At 40.6% G+C, this 18,987-nt stretch overlaps 1 protein-coding gene across 1 annotated transcript; it reads left to right on the top strand.

Moving 5' to 3' along the window:
* The first annotated feature begins 7,479 nt into the window (after positions 1-7,479).
* LOC136840400 (uncharacterized) lies at positions 7,480-8,385 on the top strand. The gene has a single exon (XM_067107081.1). The coding sequence runs from the start codon at positions 7,480-7,482 to the stop codon at positions 8,383-8,385; it is 906 nt and encodes a 301-aa protein (XP_066963182.1).
* The last annotated feature ends 10,602 nt before the right edge of the window (positions 8,386-18,987 follow it).

The following is an 18,987-nucleotide window of genomic DNA, read 5'->3' as shown; positions in this document are numbered from 1 at the left end:
TCTTATATCTCACCGCGGAGTTGTTCTGGACATTGACCTACATTGGGGAGCTTATTTGTTGAGGTGCTGAAGCGATGTATTATAAAATATAGGTTATTCTTTTATATCTTTTGCATATATTTTACTCCTTTAGTCTTCAGAAATAAGATAGTATATAAAATTCTGCGTATGGCGCCCGAACAGGGACTTACTCGAATCTAAGCCGTTTATTTCTTGTTTTCGTCTTGGTATTGGGTCCCCTCCCCTTGCGTGTTTACATTTTGTTTACATTTTTGTTCGAACGCTAGAAATTTTAAGTTTTGCATTTTTTGAATATCGTAGTTTTGCGGTATTTTATATTTGGCGGTATTATTCTTAATTTCATTTTTTTATAGCATTTTGGTGATTTAATTACCTAATTTTGTTGCATTTTTGTGCATGGTTATTTAGAACCTTTTTGCCTTTTCTTAGTGCATTTCTTAGTATACTGTGTTGGTGTATTTATCATTTTTCTTGCATTTTTTAAGGCATAGTGATGATTAATTTTTTGCCAGTGCATTTTTTATTAGCATTTATAATGTCGGACTTAAAGTTATTGATTGCACGACGAAAAACCATCAGAGCCCGTGTAACTCTTTCTCATAACAAATGTAGTACGTATGAAACGCTTAACAGCTCTCAGCAAGCAGTAGTAAAGATGAGCTTAAACGAGTACAAGATTGAGCTTTCTAAATTAGATAATGACATTCAGATTCGTAAATTTGTTGACACTCAAGAGTTTGAGGATGGAGATCTTGAAGCAGAGGTTGAGACGTGTGAGGATTACATGTGTAAGGTACAACAATGTTTAGTGATGTTAGAATGTTTGTCATCTACTACTCCTACTCCATCAGGTAACAATAGGGTAGATGAGGCACGTAGTCTTTTGAAACAGCCAGTAGCGCCATTACCTAAATATTCTAGCACTGAGGGAGAAGATTTTTTAAAATTTATAAGAGAGTTTGAGCTTACTACTGCTTCATACAGTTACCCTGATAGGGATTTGTTATTGTTATTGTTACAGCAGGTTTCTGGTAATGCTAAGACACTTCTAAACTCTCTCGAAGCAGATAAGCAGACATACAAGGATGCGAAAGAATGATTTAGTGCTGCCTTTGCTTCTCCTGACAATCTTAAATTTGAAACTATCAGGAAGCTGACTGAGCTTAAGTTAGGTTATAATGACGATCCATTTGAATTCATTTCCAAAACTAAAATGATTCAGGAATCGTTTAAGTCTTTATCTTTGAGTGTAGATGAGGTACTACAGTATTTTGTATGGAATGGTTTAAACGGTGCTTTTAAAACTCATTTAGTTCATGTCACTGGTAAGAATAAGCCCTCCATTAAGGAAATTGTGGATAATTTTTTCACTGCAAGTGAGCGTTATGTGCAGCATAAACCACATAAAGTGAATAAGTTTAGAAGCCCTCAAAGGGGGAAAGAAACAAATAGTTCTAGTTTTGCTGCTGCAGTCAATACAAAGTCTTGTAATATTTTTGAGAATTGTCCTTTGTGTTCGGATGCTGATAGACATTCTATTTCTCATTGTACAAGATATAAAACTCCCCAAGCAAAGATTGATAGAATCGGTAAACTGAATGGATGTACGAGATGTGCTAGATTAAACCACAAAGCAAACTCATGTAAATTTACGTTTAGGAAGAAATGTTCTCATTGTTACGGATGGCATTTTCAATTTTTGTGTACTCGTGGTTTTTCCGGTTCACATACTAATACAGCTGTTGACAATGTAAATAGTGCTAGTGCAAGTAAAGCGGAAGCAAGTAGTGGGGTTGTAGTTTTGCAAAGTTTAAGTTTTGATTCGGTGCTTCCCACTTTTTCATTTAACGTCAGCAATTCCTGCTACCGTGCTCTAAATGATAGGGGGGTCACAAAGTTCATTTGTAAGCGAAAGGTTGCAGGCATCTCATGAGTTTAAAGTCCTTCAAATGAATGTAAAATTAACTATTAAAGGATTCAATAAGCCTCAGTTATATCAAAGTAAACTTGTAGAAGTCCTTCTCCAACTCGGTGAGCATTTGTTTAAAATCCCTGCTTTGGTGGTTCCTAATATTAGCGTACATTTGAAGTTGCCTAACCTTGGTAAAATTGTACAAAATTTTGAGGATAAGGGCTATGTTTTAGCAGATTCATTTCTAAGTAAAGAGTCGGGAGATTGGAAACATTGAATTTATCCGATGCAGCTAGATGTATTGCAGGGAGGGATGTATGTTTTGGTAATAGCTCTTTGTATATTTGTTCTCCTGTAGGTGTACTTTTGGTTGGTAATTTAGACAGTTTGTTAAATGATATATCAGCTCTGCCAACCTATGCATCTTCAGACAGTGATATGAGTAGTTTGCCTTTAGCACCCCCTGCATCCTATAATTTTGTATCGAGTAATGTTACAGAAAGTCATGCATTTTTAATTTCTAGTTTAGTTGAACCTCTTGATAACCCAGATTTGGAAAAATTAGATTTTTCATCGGTTTCCACGCAATCTAATTTTTGTGTTTTAGATGATAAAGGTAAACTTATTGGGTCCAAACTTAAGCAAGCTAGTAATAAAATTTTAGAAGAAGAATGTGGAAAATACATTTACTATGATAATCAGGTTTATAATGAGGAAAGCATTGAGGTTCATGATGCCCTCATTAATTATTCATTGAATAATATCTCCCAAGATTTAGACGGCAGGATTGTTGTTCCTCTTTTATGGAACAAAAAGGTTTCACATTGCCTATCAAAAAACCAGAGATTGTCTAGGCAGATACTTCACTCTAATTTTGCAAAGCTTAAGAAGAATGGTCACCTTCAGCTTATGGATCAAACAATTAAAGAGCAGGTTAGGGATGGTATAATAGCTAAGGTAGATGATGTTCAGAAATATTTGGAAGAACATCCTGGATACTCTTTTTTACCACATATGGGTATTTTTAAGCCTGATAGGGAGACCACGAAGTGTCGTATTGTATTTCTTAGTAATTTATGGGAGAAAGATTGTGAGAAAAAGTTGAGTGTATCTCATAATCAAGCTATGTTTGCAGGACCCACCCTTAATCAGAAACTTTCTTCTGCTTTTTTGCATCGCCGATTTGGATCTTATTTATTATTATATGATTTGAAGAAGGCATTTAACCAGCTGCTCTTGAGTGACGTGGACCAAAGCAAGTTATTGTTTTATTGGTACAAGAACGTTGATAAACATGATTATTCTCTTGCTGTGTACCGAAATGTTCGTCTTAGTTTTGGACTCAGATGCAGCCCTTTTCTGTTAATGATTTCACTTTACTACATTTTGGTAATTATGTCAAAGAATGATCCTCCCATGTTGCAGGGTTTGAAGCATCTTATGTATGGGCTTTTATATATGGATAATGGAGCCATTACTACTGATTCCATTGATGAACTCCAGTGGTCATATGATAATTTACCACATATTTTTTTTCTCCTACAAATTTGAAATCCAACAGCTTTATACTAACCTTGTGGACTTGCAAAGTCAAATTAATCAGAAGTATGGGAACATTTCTAGTGAAGAAGTAAAACTTTTAGGATTAAAGTGGGATCGTGTAACGGATACAATTTACACAAATCCTATTCATTTAAATGTTGAAGCAAACACTAAACGTTCCATTTTAAAGTCATTGGCTTCTCAGTTTGATGTATTTAACTTTAATATGCCAATTTTGAATCGCAGCCGTCTTTTTATGCATTAACTTCAGTGCGATAGGTCATTAGGCTGGGATACTAGTTTGTCAACAGATTTGCAACATGAGTGGAGGAGCATTTGCAAGCAGGCAAATTCTGCACCAACTATTCAGTTCCCTAGATTTGTTGGATCTAGAAAATGTAAATATAAATTAATTGCATTCACTGATGCCAGTCACTCACTTTATGGTTGTGTTGTTTATATTAAGTGTATTGAAACTGGCAAATTAAGTTTGGTAACCGCTAAAAACCGAATGGTTAATTTGCAGTTAAAGAATAAATCTATACCTTCTTTGGAATTAAATGCCATAACTTTGGGTGTTGAAACTTTGATGGAAATTTACCGAGATTTGTCTGGTCCTTCTTGCATTAAACCTGTGGCTATAGTTCATCTTAGTCTTTATACAGATTCACTATGTTGCATTCATTGGTTACACTTGGCTGTGGCTAAATTAGACAAACTGCAAAAACGATCCACCTTTGTTGTCAATAGATTACAGTCTATTCAGAAGTTGTGCGATATTAAGCCTGTTACATTTAAGTTTATTCCAGGTATTGATAATCCTGCAGATTGTGTCACAAGGTGTTTATCGTATAAGCAACTTTTGAAATCTAATTTTTTGGTGGGCCCAAATCTTGATTTACTTAAGGAAATTGGGCAGGATCTTAGCGAAGTTGTTGTTCCAAATCCATTAGTTGAGCATAGTAGTAATAATGTTGCAGAATCTGACGAACCTAGTTCAGTTTCTCCTTTGACTAGTTTGTCAGCTAATTTAGAAATTTCTGATTCTTTGTTGAATCCATGTAACTTTTCTAGTTTCCGAAAACTGGTTCTTTTGCAACGTAGAATTCTTTATTATTTTCAACTATGGAAAATTAAAGCTAAGATAACTATTAATAAAAAAACTAATTTATTGGTAGAGGCCACATGTCAAATTATTAGAGAGGATCAAAGAAGACATTTTTCTGATGTTATTCGGTATTTCCAAGTTGGAGGTAAAACCTTAGATGATATTCCAACCATGGAATCAAAGTTCAATGTTTCAAGGGGTCCTTAGAGTTAAGAGTAAGTTTAAAAAATGGCACGTGAACTCCAATCAAGGATTTCCTATTTTGCTTTCAAAGAAAAGTGCCGTAACAAACATCATAGTTAATGACATTCATGTTCAGCTTACTCATTCTGGTTGTTATGCAGTCCTTTCTGAACTTAGAAAAAATTTTTACATTCCATGCCATTTTTCTGTCATAAAGAAGTGTTTAAAACAATGTGTTCATTGCAAACGATTCAATGCTAGAACTATTAAGTTAAATCAAAGTCAATATCGTGCCACTGACGTGGCAGGAGGCTGTAGCTCAGTCCTGGGAATGTGAAGAAATTCCAAGTGCTGGGGGCCCATCACTGATATATCAGCTTGTGTGTCAGGCAGCATCATAATCTTGGATGTCTCATCCCTATAGGTGAGATTGAGGGATATGGGCGACGGTGAGGGGCAAGTTGTTGTGGAAAGGGTCTCGACCTTGCGACATCTGGAAGACTTGTTAGAAGGGGGCGTGGCATTGGGTGGGCCTCCTTGCTTGGCACTCATCTGCTGTCTGCAACATTTGTCGTAGTGGCCCACTCGGCCGCAGTGTCTGCATGTGGCCTTGTTGGCAGGGCACTTTGGGGTCCTGCGCCAGTGTCCCTTGCCACTACAATTTCCACATACACTGTCGGTGGCTGGGCACTTGTCTGCAGAGCCGTGCTTCCTTGTGCAGGAAAGGCATGAAGAGTCTCTGTTAGGGGTTAGGTGCGCGGTAGCACCCTTGCTGCCATGTCTTTTGGTTTTCTTATAAGCAGAAATGGCACACAATTTAGAAGGAGGGGCACGTATGGCGTTGGTGGCTGTCTGTGTGGCCTCATAGGAGCGACATTCGTTGACCATGATGGCCAGTGGAGCTGCAGCATCCAGGGCAATGAATTTCTGGGTGAGCTCCTCGTCCCTGACTCCCATGATGATGATCATCTTCAGCTGAGTCTCTTCGCAAGCAGCAGGATGGCCAGGACAGACGTCGATTTCCTCTGCTACATGCTTCAGTCGGACGTAGAAATCATTGAAGCTTTCCCCTTCCCTCTGTTTGCAGGAAAGCAGGTCTCTGCGTCGTAGAGCTTCATTCCGCAGGTTCTTAATAAGTTCCTGGAGAACATTCAAGACCTTGTCCACACTCCGATCTGTGTCTGGTGGTACGTTGAGCGTGTGTTCAAGTATCCTTTGTGTCTCCAGGCTAAGGCACATACGAAGTTGTATCAACTGCTTCCTGGCAGGCAATGCCCCTAGGTCCACCATCATGCTGTAGTCATCCCAGCGTCTGCGCCATTCCCTAACACCTGGTATGTAGCGTCAGGACGTAAGGGCGGCGGGGTCTGGGCGATGGCCTTCTGTGGGGGTGGTGGCTGGGTGGGCGTTGGCACTGAGGGTTGTGTAGGAAGTTGTTGTGAGTCCGCTGGTGTTGCTTGCTGTTGGGCAGAGTTGACTGTGAGTAGCTGCAACAGGGCGGTGAAACGTTGAGCTTCCTTCTCTCTTCTTAAATTAGATCCTCTTCGTGACGACGTTGTTCCTCTTCTCTCTGACGTTGTTCCTCCTCTCTCCGACGTGCAGCCAACTCAGCCTGTCTAGATTCCTCAAGGTATTTGATGAGGAGCCTTAACTCTGCATTTGGAGCTGTGGGAGGCGGTAAAGTCAGGTGTGGTGAGAGCGAAGGCGGGGTTGCCGGCGTTGTGAAACCTGGTGGGGTTCGACGGTCTGTTGGTGAGACTGGGTGTGGAGGCCACTGGTGGTCCTCAAGGTCCTGGTCGTGTTGTATATCCTCAGGTTCGTCTTGATGTGAAGCAGAAGCCATTATGAACCATTTTCAGCAGTCATACACAGTTTAAAAGAAGAGGAGAAAGATGAGGGAGAATTTCTACAGTTTTGTTTATAAAAGTTACTGTAAATAATTCCACTGTGTGGCGAGCGAACACTGGGAGGCGGGGGAGGGCGGAGTAGGTCTGGGAGGGCTCCTGGGGGTGGGCGGTCGGAAGGGTCCGGCTACTCGCCTTGACGGTTGACTTGACCAAGCTGACTGGAAAAGTCGGCAGTGTGTGCTTGATGATGAGGGTGAGTGAACGTGTCTCGGGCTCCGTAGCTGGGTGGGGGCAATGGGGTTCCACTGCGTGGCTGGGGAGGGGCACAAGAGAAATACAACCCACTAAAACAAAGCACTATTACACTGCACTGGCACTTCACAAACACTGTAAGGTCCTGTAGAAACACCACTCCAACACTGTAAAGCCCCGTTCACACATTCACGTATCAGCCCACGCATGTTCACGCATGTGAAACGTGGCTATACTGTAGGGTTTGTCGGCGCGATCAAGTGGATACGTGTCAAAGGCCGATGTCCGTAAGTCAACATAACGACGCCATAACGTAAGTACGGAGTAATGCGTGTTAAGGCTACGCACTGCGCAAGATAGACGGGATGCTTACGTGAACTGCCACGACAATAGGCCACACCCCCACATGTAATGCGTGGCAGAGCAAGTAACACCCACGAACGTATACCGTATGTGTAACGTTGTGCGTTACGACCTCACGACACCCTCACAACATCCCCACGTACATCGGCGGGTATACGCCATGTACAAAAGGGCTGTGCTGTGCACATGCGTTTGCAGTGCCATTCAGCGCCTCCCTGTAGCAAGAAGTATTCCCCTGCTGCTGAATCAACATGGAGAACATTGAGGACATCGTTGCCCTTATAACAGCACACAGACAACAAAGAGACATAATGGAGGCCGTCGTGGAGTATGTGCACTACATGGTATTGGTGGAAGCTGTGAGGGCCTACATTGCAATTGAAAAGAAAAAAAAGAGGAGGCCGAGGAGGGTTTGGGCTTGGCCGCATTTGCAAAGAAGAGTGGAGCTAGGCCACTATGACAACCTGATGGAGGAGCTGGCAACCGAAACCCCAGAACTATACAGGAATTTTACGCGAACTGACAGAGACATATTCAGTGAAATAGTTGAACGTGTCACACCCTACATTGAGAAGCAACGCACATTTTGGAGGGAACCCCTTACGCCAGGACTGCGTGTGGCTATCACCCTACGTTTCCTTGCCACGGGTGACTCATATAAGAGCCTGCAATACGCATTCCGGGTAGCCCACAACACCATAAGTTGCATTGTACCCGAGACCTGCAGGGCCATTGTTTCTGCCTTTGGAGATGAGGAACTGCAGGTACCACAAACACCAGAGGCTTGGAAGCAGGTTGCCCGCGGGTTTGAGGAACGGTGGAACTTCCCCCACGTAATTGGAGCACTAGACGGTAAACACATCAGGCTCCGTAACCCTCCCCTTGGTGGTACGCATTACTACAATTACAAGAAGTTCTTCTCCATGATTCTACTTGCCATTGTCGATGCTTCATATAAGTTCCTCTACGTGGACGTGGGTGCCGTTGGGTCAGAGTCGGACGGTGGTGTATTTGCCCAGACCCGTCTGTGTGAAATGCTGGCAAAACAGGAAGCAAACCTTCCCCAACCTGAGGCCCTACCAGATGCAACAAATGGAGCTCCTGTAGACTACTTCCTGCTTGGCGATGATGCCTTCCCCTGCGGAACTATCTCATGAAGCCCTACCCCAAAAGAGGCCTGTCCAGGAGGAGCGGATCTACAACTACAGGTTAAGTAGGGCACGCGGACGGTGGAGAATGCCTTCGGGATTCTGGCCAGCAAATTCAGAGTACTCCACACGTCAATGTGTATCAAGCCTGACCGTGCAGAGTCAGTAGTGCTGGCAGCGTGTGTTCTGCACAACCTTATAATAAAAAGAAATCCACGCAGGCAGGAAGCAGATCAGGAGAACCCCATCACACATGATTTCATACCTGGTGCCTGGAGGAGTGACCCACCCCTAGGAGACGCTCTTCCAACCATGGAGGCAACACTGCAACCAGGAATGCCAAGGAACAACGCAACATCCTGAAAGACTACTTTTCATCTCCTGGTGGTTCCGTTACTTGGCAGGAGAACTACTGTTAACATACATTTATATTTGTTATAATAATTTCTCTTTGTATGTCGACTTCAAAATTTTTAATATCCATACAGTTTACTTTTCCTTTGTATTTGTGCATTTATTTGTTTTACATATGCCTTATTTGTGCTATTATTCTTACTTCATTTTATCAGTGTAATGGTTTTTAGTTCATTGAATAAAAGTTTTTTCAATTATATGTTTATTGTTTATACCAATCATGATATATACACTGAAACATACAATACCAAAAATAAACATTTGTTATATAAGTTAATTTTCAACTATATATTTGTTTGCATATGTTTTTTTTAGTACTGGATCATACACTCTGACATTTTTAACGCAGAAGCAAATACATGCATTGCAATGTGGCTAAGTGCATTACTCCAAGGCGTGGGAAGATTATAACTTTGAATATTTTGAAATGGTTTAATAAAGGCCATTACCAAGCAGTAGTGAAGAACAACTTAATAATATGAAAGTACAGTTTTTTTTTTATTTTTTATTTTAATATAATATACCTTCACTTACTCCTTATTTTTTGTTGTTATTCTTACTTCATTTTGTTACTTCCATGGTTTGTAGTTCATTGAATAGAAGTTACTTTTCTATTATATGTTTATTGTTTATACTAGTGCTGATATATAGATGGAAACATACAGTAATACAAAAAAATAGATATTTGTTTCTATAAGTTAATTTTCAACTATATAGTTGTTTGCATATGTCTTAGTTGTGTGATTATTATTACTTCATTTTGTTACTTTGATGGTTTTTAGTTCATTGAATAAAAGTTATTTTTCAATTATGTTTATTGCTTATACTAACGCTGAAATATTTACAAAATATATACATTTTTTTACATTGACACATACACAAAATAGATATAAAAAAAAATGTTGCCTTAAACTAGAGGTTCTCTAGGAAGCTGCTCGTTGGCAACGACACGTTGAGGTCCCTGGGTGTGGACGCCACTGCAGGTGCAGACAGCTGCGCGTGCAGCATTGCCACCTGTTGCGCCGTGAGGTTGAGAGGCTGCGCCATGGCACCACTAGGTGTAGCAAGTGGCACATATGTAGCAGGAGCAGGAAGGGGAGCTGGGGCCGCAGGCAGACCATCCCAGAGGGCTTCTGCTTGGGTGTGGGGTATCAGATGACGTGGCGGCCTCGTGATGCCCTCTTTGGTAGCCCTCACAAAGCGCTGTATGGCGGAGATGAGCTCCACCTTCAGCGCCATCCTCAGCTCAGGCCCCACATCTGCACAGTCAGCGGAAAGCTCCTCCAGGGCGTTCCGCCAGTACACCAGCCTGGGGTCACACAGAGGTCTTATGGCCCCTGTAGCCTTTGCCGAGCTGACTCGCTTGTTGAAGCAACACGTCCAGGACCCCACTTCCAGCCTTGTCCTCCTTCCGTGACTTCCTTTGTGGTGCAGGATCATCAATGGTGGAGGACCGGTCATCGGACGAGCAGGGGACTGGAGTGGCACTGCCAGCAGGATCACAAAGGGCAGGAACATCAAGGGCAGGACCATGGCCAGGAGGGTTGCTGCAAGCAACTGCAGCAGACGCAGACTGTAAAGAGATGGAACATGTATGAGAGAATGTAAATGTACTGTGAATGACAAGGTTGTAGTTCCATTAATTAAATAAACTGTGCATTAGAGTTTCAGTCACTGATTTACTAAACAGCGAAACAATAAAATAAGACATACCATCGGAAGTCCCAACACCTTGGGCTTTTTTTGGCGGACAATGTGGGGCTTGAGGAAGTGGAAGATGTTCAGTATCCACTTCTCACGGTCCGTCAGTCGTCTGCTGGCCCCCTGACCACTTTTTTCGGCTGTGAGGCGTCCAAAGCGGGTCCTGAGGGAGGTGAACCAGGTCCGGAGTTCAGGGCCTGACACAGGAGGAGCCAGTGACCTCCCCCTTCTCCTCAAATGCCCTGCACACCCTGGCCTTGTCCTTGTATGCTGTCATGCCCTTGTTATATATAAATTCGGCCTCCTGCTCCAACCACTCCCCTACCAGCCTCTCATTTTCATCTGAGAGGATGACAGAGGGTTCTTCTTTCGCACGCGTTTCCAGTCCCAGGGCGGTGCCGTCAGCAGCTTCATCGTTCCGTCATCATCGGGCGGAGTCGACGTCATCCAGGCCGGCATCCTCGTCGTTGAAGAGGCTATGGTCACTGGCCATGTCCTCGACCTCGTCAGCCTCTCCAAGGTTTATTACAACATCCTCCTCCATGGTGACTGCAGGGGTGTCTGCAGCAGGTGGCTGCCACGTAGAGGCCGTCTCCGCTCCTGACTGGGATGTTGAGGCTTGTGAGCCCCTTCCGCTGTCTGTTGCTGCTAACTTTCGGCATTTTCTGCTGACGAAGGCGCTGGAGGGGGCGAGAAACGGTGTTGCTGCTGTCTGTCCGGGAGAAGAACTGATGCGCATCCGCGCCGCAAGCTGTTTTATACACCCGACACAGCGTTGCCTCATCGTCTCAGGTCCTGGGGAGAGGCGCTGTTGCCCACGTTTACTCCCGAACCTCGTGGGGACCCACGCGGTTCTTGGCGGGAACGAGGGGAAAGCAGCGGGGGCCACGTCATTGCCCGCAGGCGTGCAGACCACGCCACGGATGCACCACGTGGTGCGTGTGGAACCACGCAAAATGACGGATGACGTGAACAGACACGTATCTTTTGAACATGTCGAAACGCACGTGGCTCCCCACGCATGCTGGGATGGTGCGACGACCTCCCGACTCTGCCCGCATGTCCACGATCTTAAATACGCATTACGGAACTTTTTCGTAGTACTTACGTAAGCTGTTGCCAACTACCAGTTTCCATTCATGCGTGAACATGCGTGGGCTGATACGTGAATGTGTGAACGGGGCTTAAGATCCTCAGGCGATGAAAGAATATCCACAGGCGATTGTAGAATATCCACAGGCAATCGAGGGGTAATGGCGGCTCGATCTGAAATGCTGGATTCGGCGTTCCCTTGAAAAGCTGGATGGTTAACTCACTGCGCCATGGTGATATGTGATGATGTCTTGTAGGAGAAGACTGAATGTTGCAGGGATGGAGAAATAATATCCCGAGTCATAAGTTGATTTATTCCACACAGCAAACGAGTAAACACAGAGAGGGTACTGCAAGGTGTACAACTCCCGCCAAGAGAAACAGAAAGACTAACCATGTGCATGTGCAGGGTGCGGATTCATGCGCATGCGTTAGCAAGAGACAATGTTCATGAAATAGAATGCATATACATACAATAATATATAGAGTAATCCACAGGAGTCGATTTCAGAAAGCTTAACAAGATAACAGAAACCGATCCCTATCCAGTGCCATCCCTGAGAGATCTTATTACATCTGTTGGATCCAAGAAATATTTTACCACAGTAGATCTACTACAAGGATTTCTACAAATCCCTGTGGATGAAGAAAGTAAACCATCAACTGCTTCTTCCACCAGTAATGGTAGATATCAGTGTATAAGGATGCCTTTTGGTCTAAAGTCCAGCCTAGTGCCATTTGTGAGATTGATGGATAAGATTCTTAGTGGATTACTAGGCAAAGGTGTACATTGTTAAATAGATGATCTGATAATTACTACAGACACCATCGAAGAACATATAAAACTGGCCAGGGAAGTCCTAAAGAGGTTGAGGAAAGCAAATCTAAAGTTGAAGTTAAAGAAATGTACTTTCCTTAGAAGGAAAATAGATTATTTGGGACACACTTTAAGTGAAAGAGGCGTGGAAGTAAACAACATAAAGATTAAGTCAGTTAAAGAGTACCCTACACCTCGATGTAGGAAAGAAGTGAAGTCATTCTTCGGTTTATTGGGTCAGGTTTTTACCGGAAAAAAATAAAGAATTTTGCAACTATCTCTGCTCCACTAACAGATCTACTAAAGAACATGTATCAGTTGAGTGGACAACAAGGCAACAAGAAGCGTTCGATGATGCACTGAAAGAAAGACTAACCCATTCACCAGTATTTAGTTTTCCCGACTTCAGTAAGGAATACTTTCGGGCAACAAATGCAAGCTTTATTGGCATAGGAGCATGCTTTGATGCAAAGGCATGATACACATACCATGCTATAGCTTATTACAGCAGAAAATTAGAACCTACAGAAGAAAACTACTCAGTGACAGACAAAGTCTCCAGCCATAATAGACGCTTTAAAGCATTTCTGATATATCACATTTGGTTACAAGATAATCGTCTTCACTAATCATTCCGCTGCAATAGGAATGCTGAAGAATCCAAATTTTTCTAGACGAAGAGCGCGTTGGTTTATGACTGCCCAAGAATATGACATAGAACTAAAATATGTTCTAGAGTAGGCAAATAAGGTAGCAGACGCATTATTGAGATATACTACTCGATGAGATAGTATAAATATGATTAGTCAAGAAGCAAAATTAAGTGTGGATCCCACATAAATCCCCGAGTTGCACCTGGGGCAAGTATATTTATATACCACACGGGAGGACATGAAAGGGCACAGACGATCCTTGAACTGAAACAGAGAGCGGATGGTTATGGGATTTTTAGGAATCAGGTTAACTTTTACGGCAGGAAAATTATCTTGTATTACCTCCGTGAATTTTCTTTTAAAAGAACTATCACAGACATAGGGGAAGCTGGCATAAAATTCCAGTTTTGGTACAGTAGGATATTTTACTGGCGGAGGGAAGTAATTGTTAAGTAATTTTCGGCAAATCTTATTGATAAAATTGGCAGGGAAACAGTTGTTTTTAAAAAAGTTTGCTAAGAATATATATTACCTGTGAAACATGTCCCAGTTAGAAGTAAACCGTAAAGCTCTGTGGAATAATGTGTAAACAGAATTTAGTTTAAAAATTAAAGTTTACACATTGTTCCACAGAGCTTTACTGCTTACTTCTAACTGGGACATGTTTCACAGGGAATATATATTCTTAGCAAACTTTTTTTAAAAACAACTGTTTTCCTGCCAATTTTGTCAATAAGATTTGCCGAAAATTACTTAACAATTACTTCTCCCTGCCAGTAAAATATCCTACTGTACCAAAACTGGAATTTTATGTCAGCTTCCCCTATGTCTGTGATAGTTCTTTTAAAAGAAAATTCACGGAGGTAATACAAGATCATTTTCCTGCCGTAAAAGTTAACCTGATTCCTAAAAATCCCATAACCATCCGCTCTCTGTTTCAGTTCAAGGATCGTCTGTGCCCTTTCATGTCCTCTTGTGTGGTATATAAATATACTTGCCCCAGGTGTAACTCGGGGATTTATGTGGGATCCACACAGAGGCTGCTGAAGGTGCGCATCGATTGTCATAGAGGGGTCAGTTTCCGGACAGGCAGCAGACTCACGAACCCGGAGCATTCCAATATAAGAACCCATGCTAAAAGTTGCAAAACATACATAGAAAATAAAGATTTTAAAATCATCGGACAAACACCCAACGCTCAGGAATTACCCATTTTAGAGTCCTTATTGATCAAACAATTGGTTCCCCCATTAAACACGCAGTCAACAGCCACTTCCCTTTTCTTGTCTTAAGGTCTTTTCCTCTTTTTTATTTGTTAGTTTCCTTCCATTTATGTTTCTTTTACTCTGGTGGAAGGTTGATCCAATAGTTTGTATATTTTAATAATCTTGTTTTAAATGTATAATTTTAAGTGTTAAAAAAATGTTCAGTTTGAGTTTTATGTTAATTATGTGTTGTTTTTATCCATTTTAGAGCCCTTGAAGATGTAATTATAATATGAGAATTACGAAACGTCGGGAAATAAATATGTACAAGAAGAGCAATTCTTAATTGTCCATCAGCATATGTAGTATAATATATATATATATATATATATATATATATATATATATATATATATATATATATATATATATATATATATATATATATATATATATAATAATTTTGTCACACACTGGAACATTTTTTATATTCACAAACATTGAGCTTCAAATGTCGTTTAATGTCAAATACACTCAACATCGTAATAACAGAACCAGGAGGGGAATTTATAAATGATAAGCCATTCATCATCAGGGAGACTCGAACCCCTGAATGTTTGGGAAGCGATGAGTCATTGCTTCCCAACCATTCGAGGGTTCAAGTCTCTGTAGTGATCAATGCTTATCACTAATAAATTCCTCTCCAGGTTCTGTTATTACGAGGTTGGGTTAATTTGATATCAAATGACATTTGCAGCTTAGTGTTTTGGAATGAATATATATATATATATATATATATATATATATATATATATATATATATATATATATATCCATATATATAAAAGTAAATATTTGTTTGGATATTATAGACATACAAACTGCTTGACAGACTAGACAAAATTTTTACACGGCCTCTATGGTACTCCAGAAAGGTATGTGATTCAAAATCAAACCCTTACTCTGTAACAGTCATACAAACACAGACAAAACAAATGAAATTTTCGTTTGTACGTAACCTTTTTCTTCAATGCTTTCTGAGTTAATTATCATTTTCCACCTGATGCTCCACTTTTTTTTCCAGGTGCTGTTAGACATATGTTTTTGTTGAATCCCTCCCACTGCAAACCCTATAAGCAGTGTAGTGCATCCAAAAACTTAAACAGGTGTGTTTGACTGTATTAGAATTACTTTCATTCACTCATAAAGTAATGTCATTCAAAATATAACTTCTGCCACCACACCAGTCAGGCCTTACAATTCTCGCCACGGAAAAAAGTAGTAACATACCAAATGTTTCCGTTACAGGCTTACCCCTCATTAAAAAAACTACTCGCATCAAAAATACCATATTTTTTTCAGTGTTCATCTAAAGCCAAACGCATCTTAATCATACCCTGCCAATAAAATACAAATTCTTAAGTACCTTGTGGCATTACCGTCATCATATATAAGTACTTGATCTACAAAAAAAGAAGAAAAATTGTTAGTTAAGGGCATAACTTTGAAGATCAAGAACTAATTCATCACCATCCGCGCATGCTTCTCTGACAGATCTACCCCCTCATTAAAAAATTACTTGTTACGAAATTACCACATTTTTTTCATTGGTCATCTTAAGCCAAGCTTATCTTAATTAAACACTGCCAATAAAATACAAATTCTGAAGTTCCTTGAGGTATTACTATCATCATATCTAGAACGAATCTCCTTCGATTTGTTGTGCAGCGAATTTCATTTAATTGATAAAAGGTCCGTCTACTGTTGAAAGGGAGACAGACCTTTCCTCCCCAACACACACACAAATACAGACACACCCGAGCACGAATTGTAGGAGTATAAGATCTTTGATTTATTGTCTTCGTTCAGTGATGTCGTTTATTCTTTTCCAATAGGGGAACATAACTTCCTTTCCCCCTTCATCTCCCCCTCCTCCCCCTTCCCTCTTCCTTTCTTTTTCCCTCCCCCTACCCTATCACTTCCTCCTCCCTTCCCCTCTCCCTTCCCTACCCTTTCAATCCCCTCCCATTCATCCTTCCACCCCCCCTACCCTCCACCTTCCCCTTCCACTTCCCCCTACATTTCTCCTATATTCCCCCTTCCTTCCCCATTCCCCCTCCTCCTCTGTCTTCTCACTTCTTTCCTCCTCCCTCTACTCTCTTTCCTACCCCTCCCCCTACCCTCTGGCCTCCTACTGCCCGTAGACTGTTATTCAGAGTTTTAATGGGCCTACCTGTAGGTTGTTATTCAGAATTTTTCCAGTCAGTGCCGGGTTGGTCAGTGTATTTATATATATATATATATATATATATATATATATATATATATATATATATATATATATATATATATATATATATATATATATGTGTGTATAAATAAAGATAAAATCCACGAAGGAAACTGCTAAGTAAAGGACTAGTGTCGAAAGGCCTCGCAGCACTCCAGTGTTTCCGTTTCCTTCGTGGATTTTATCTTTATTTATATATTCATCAAGTTCCATATTTTCGTGATTCAGTTATACATGTGCGTGTGTGTGTGTAATCTCTGGAAACGGGAAAAGTTTTGAAATTGCATGATGAATATTGAATATGAAGCTCAAATAGACCTCATGAGGAAATACTTGGAATCATACTGTTTAATCAAATAGAAATAGCGAAATTCTTCTCTCTCTCTCTCTCTCTCTCTCTCTCTCTCTCTCTCTCTCTCTCTCTCTCTCTTATCAATATCACTTTCGCTCCTCTTCTTTATCTCCACCTCTCTTTCTTCTTCACTCTTTATGGCACGTATAACGGTCATCCCTATTCAATTCCCTATTGCTACGGCTTTGAGAAAATAAGTTTTATAGCTCAAGCGAATCTAGCCCTTACCACGAACTGAATGACAGCTTATAAACGAATGCTCAGTTGGTGGCATTGCTTCTGATATTGCGAGCAAATGTAGCTCTAGCAGTCTCTGTTCGTAGAGTCTAATTTGCGTTTCAGCCAAAACTTAAATGGGAAATTAAATTTTTCCGGTTTTCAGGGGATTTTGGGGCCAGTGATAGGGCCCAAGGAATGGGGTGAGTGGGTGGCAGTTTGGGGCAAAAAAAAATGTTCCATAGGCTCCACTCATGTTGCTCATTGAAATACATTCAATATTCGTCATTCATATAGATAGCAGGGAATATATACATAAACCCCCACCCTCCACGCACACACACACGCGCATACACACACACACACACACATATATATATATATATATATATATATATATATATATATATATATATATATATATATATATATACATATATATATACATACATACATACATACATACATACATACATACATATATATATATATATATATATATATATATATATATATATATATATATATATATATATATATAATGTGTGTGTGTATATGTATATATATATATATATATTGTAATATTTATAAATATTGATTGAGTGGTTCATGTTACGGGGTCTGTTCAGTTTTGCTATTCTTATATTAACATAATTCAGTTTTGTTTTAGTGTTGGATGATTAGTGTAATTAATTTTTCTTTGCTTTTGGTTTTGATGTCAGAGATTAACATAACTTTATAATGTTTTTTTTTTTACTTATGTTCACTTTTGGTTGCCACTTTACTATTTAATCACCTCGTTTAGGAGGTGGTTCGCTGTTAACCATCTTTGGACTCTCCCATCCGTTTGTATGTTTTTCTTCTGTTTTCATATTTGCGAGCGTGTGTGGGGATGTTCAGCGGTTACTGTTGGGCAGTGTGTGTTTTCTTCGATGACGGGACATCCGAAGGACTTTTAATCTTTGTGCAGCCTCCCGACAGAAGGGTTCTTGGGCGTCGTAGGCATTATTGGCAGTATCTGCAGCTTCTTTGACTCCCGGGAGAAGGGAGAGAGAGAGACTTCGTGTCTTGAGTGAGACGTACCGCTTAGGTGTCTCGGCTCGTCAGTGGTCGTAAGGGACGATCATTTTTTGTATGCCGCTGCACTGCTTTTGCCTCGCTGTTCCAATGTATCCTTGAGGTCGCCACTCGGAGCTTCAGCGGCGAAGAAGTGTAAGCCACTTTTAATATTTTTATTATCCTCGTGATAAATATTGTTGGTGGACTTTTGCTGACGAACGTCAGTCCAGGAGAGTTTGACCCTACGTATGTGACCCGTAGGGTTATAGGATTATTTCATCGCTGGTCTGCATCAATATATTGATTTATTGGATCGCCAGTCAACTTTATTTACATCTTAGTGATCTGCAGTTATTAGGAAGAAAGTGTGTATTTTTGGTGCGTTGTTAGGTGTACGGAATTATTGTATTTAGCTAGGTTTAAGGATTCTTTCTCTCAGTACCCTTTCCTGTCGTGCGTTTGTGATAATTTTTAGACATAGTATGTTTGTGTCTTCCCACCTTCTCATATAGCTTTCTCTCCTCCTGTTGGTACAATTGTTAGCTAGGAGATTGTGTTTATTACTTGAGAGGTGTGTGGTCCTTTCCTTTTCAGGTGATTATGTAATTAAGGTGGTACCCATTTGTGTATAAATATATTTGTTATTAATGGTTTTATTCATAGCATTTATTTTGCCCGTCCTGTTCGTGATTTGAGTTTCATTTTTGCTGTTCCGAGGGCTATCACTCCACTTATATAGGAGTAGATAGTTTTAAGGTGGATCTTTAGAAAGAATCAGTAACGGAATTCGTTACAAATTTTTTTATATTAAT

This window comes from Macrobrachium rosenbergii, chromosome 7 (genome assembly GCF_040412425.1).
Source record: "Macrobrachium rosenbergii isolate ZJJX-2024 chromosome 7, ASM4041242v1, whole genome shotgun sequence".
Lineage (NCBI taxonomy): Eukaryota > Metazoa > Arthropoda > Malacostraca > Decapoda > Palaemonidae > Macrobrachium > Macrobrachium rosenbergii.
Note: the sequence above shows the minus strand (reverse complement) of the source record. Positions and strands in the feature narration are given on the sequence as shown.

What these genes read in the sequence shown, in the direction of transcription:
- LOC136840400 (XM_067107081.1), top strand. Translation starts at nt 7,480, where the DNA reads ATGGAGAACATTGAGGACATCGTTGCCCTTATAACAGCACACAGACAA.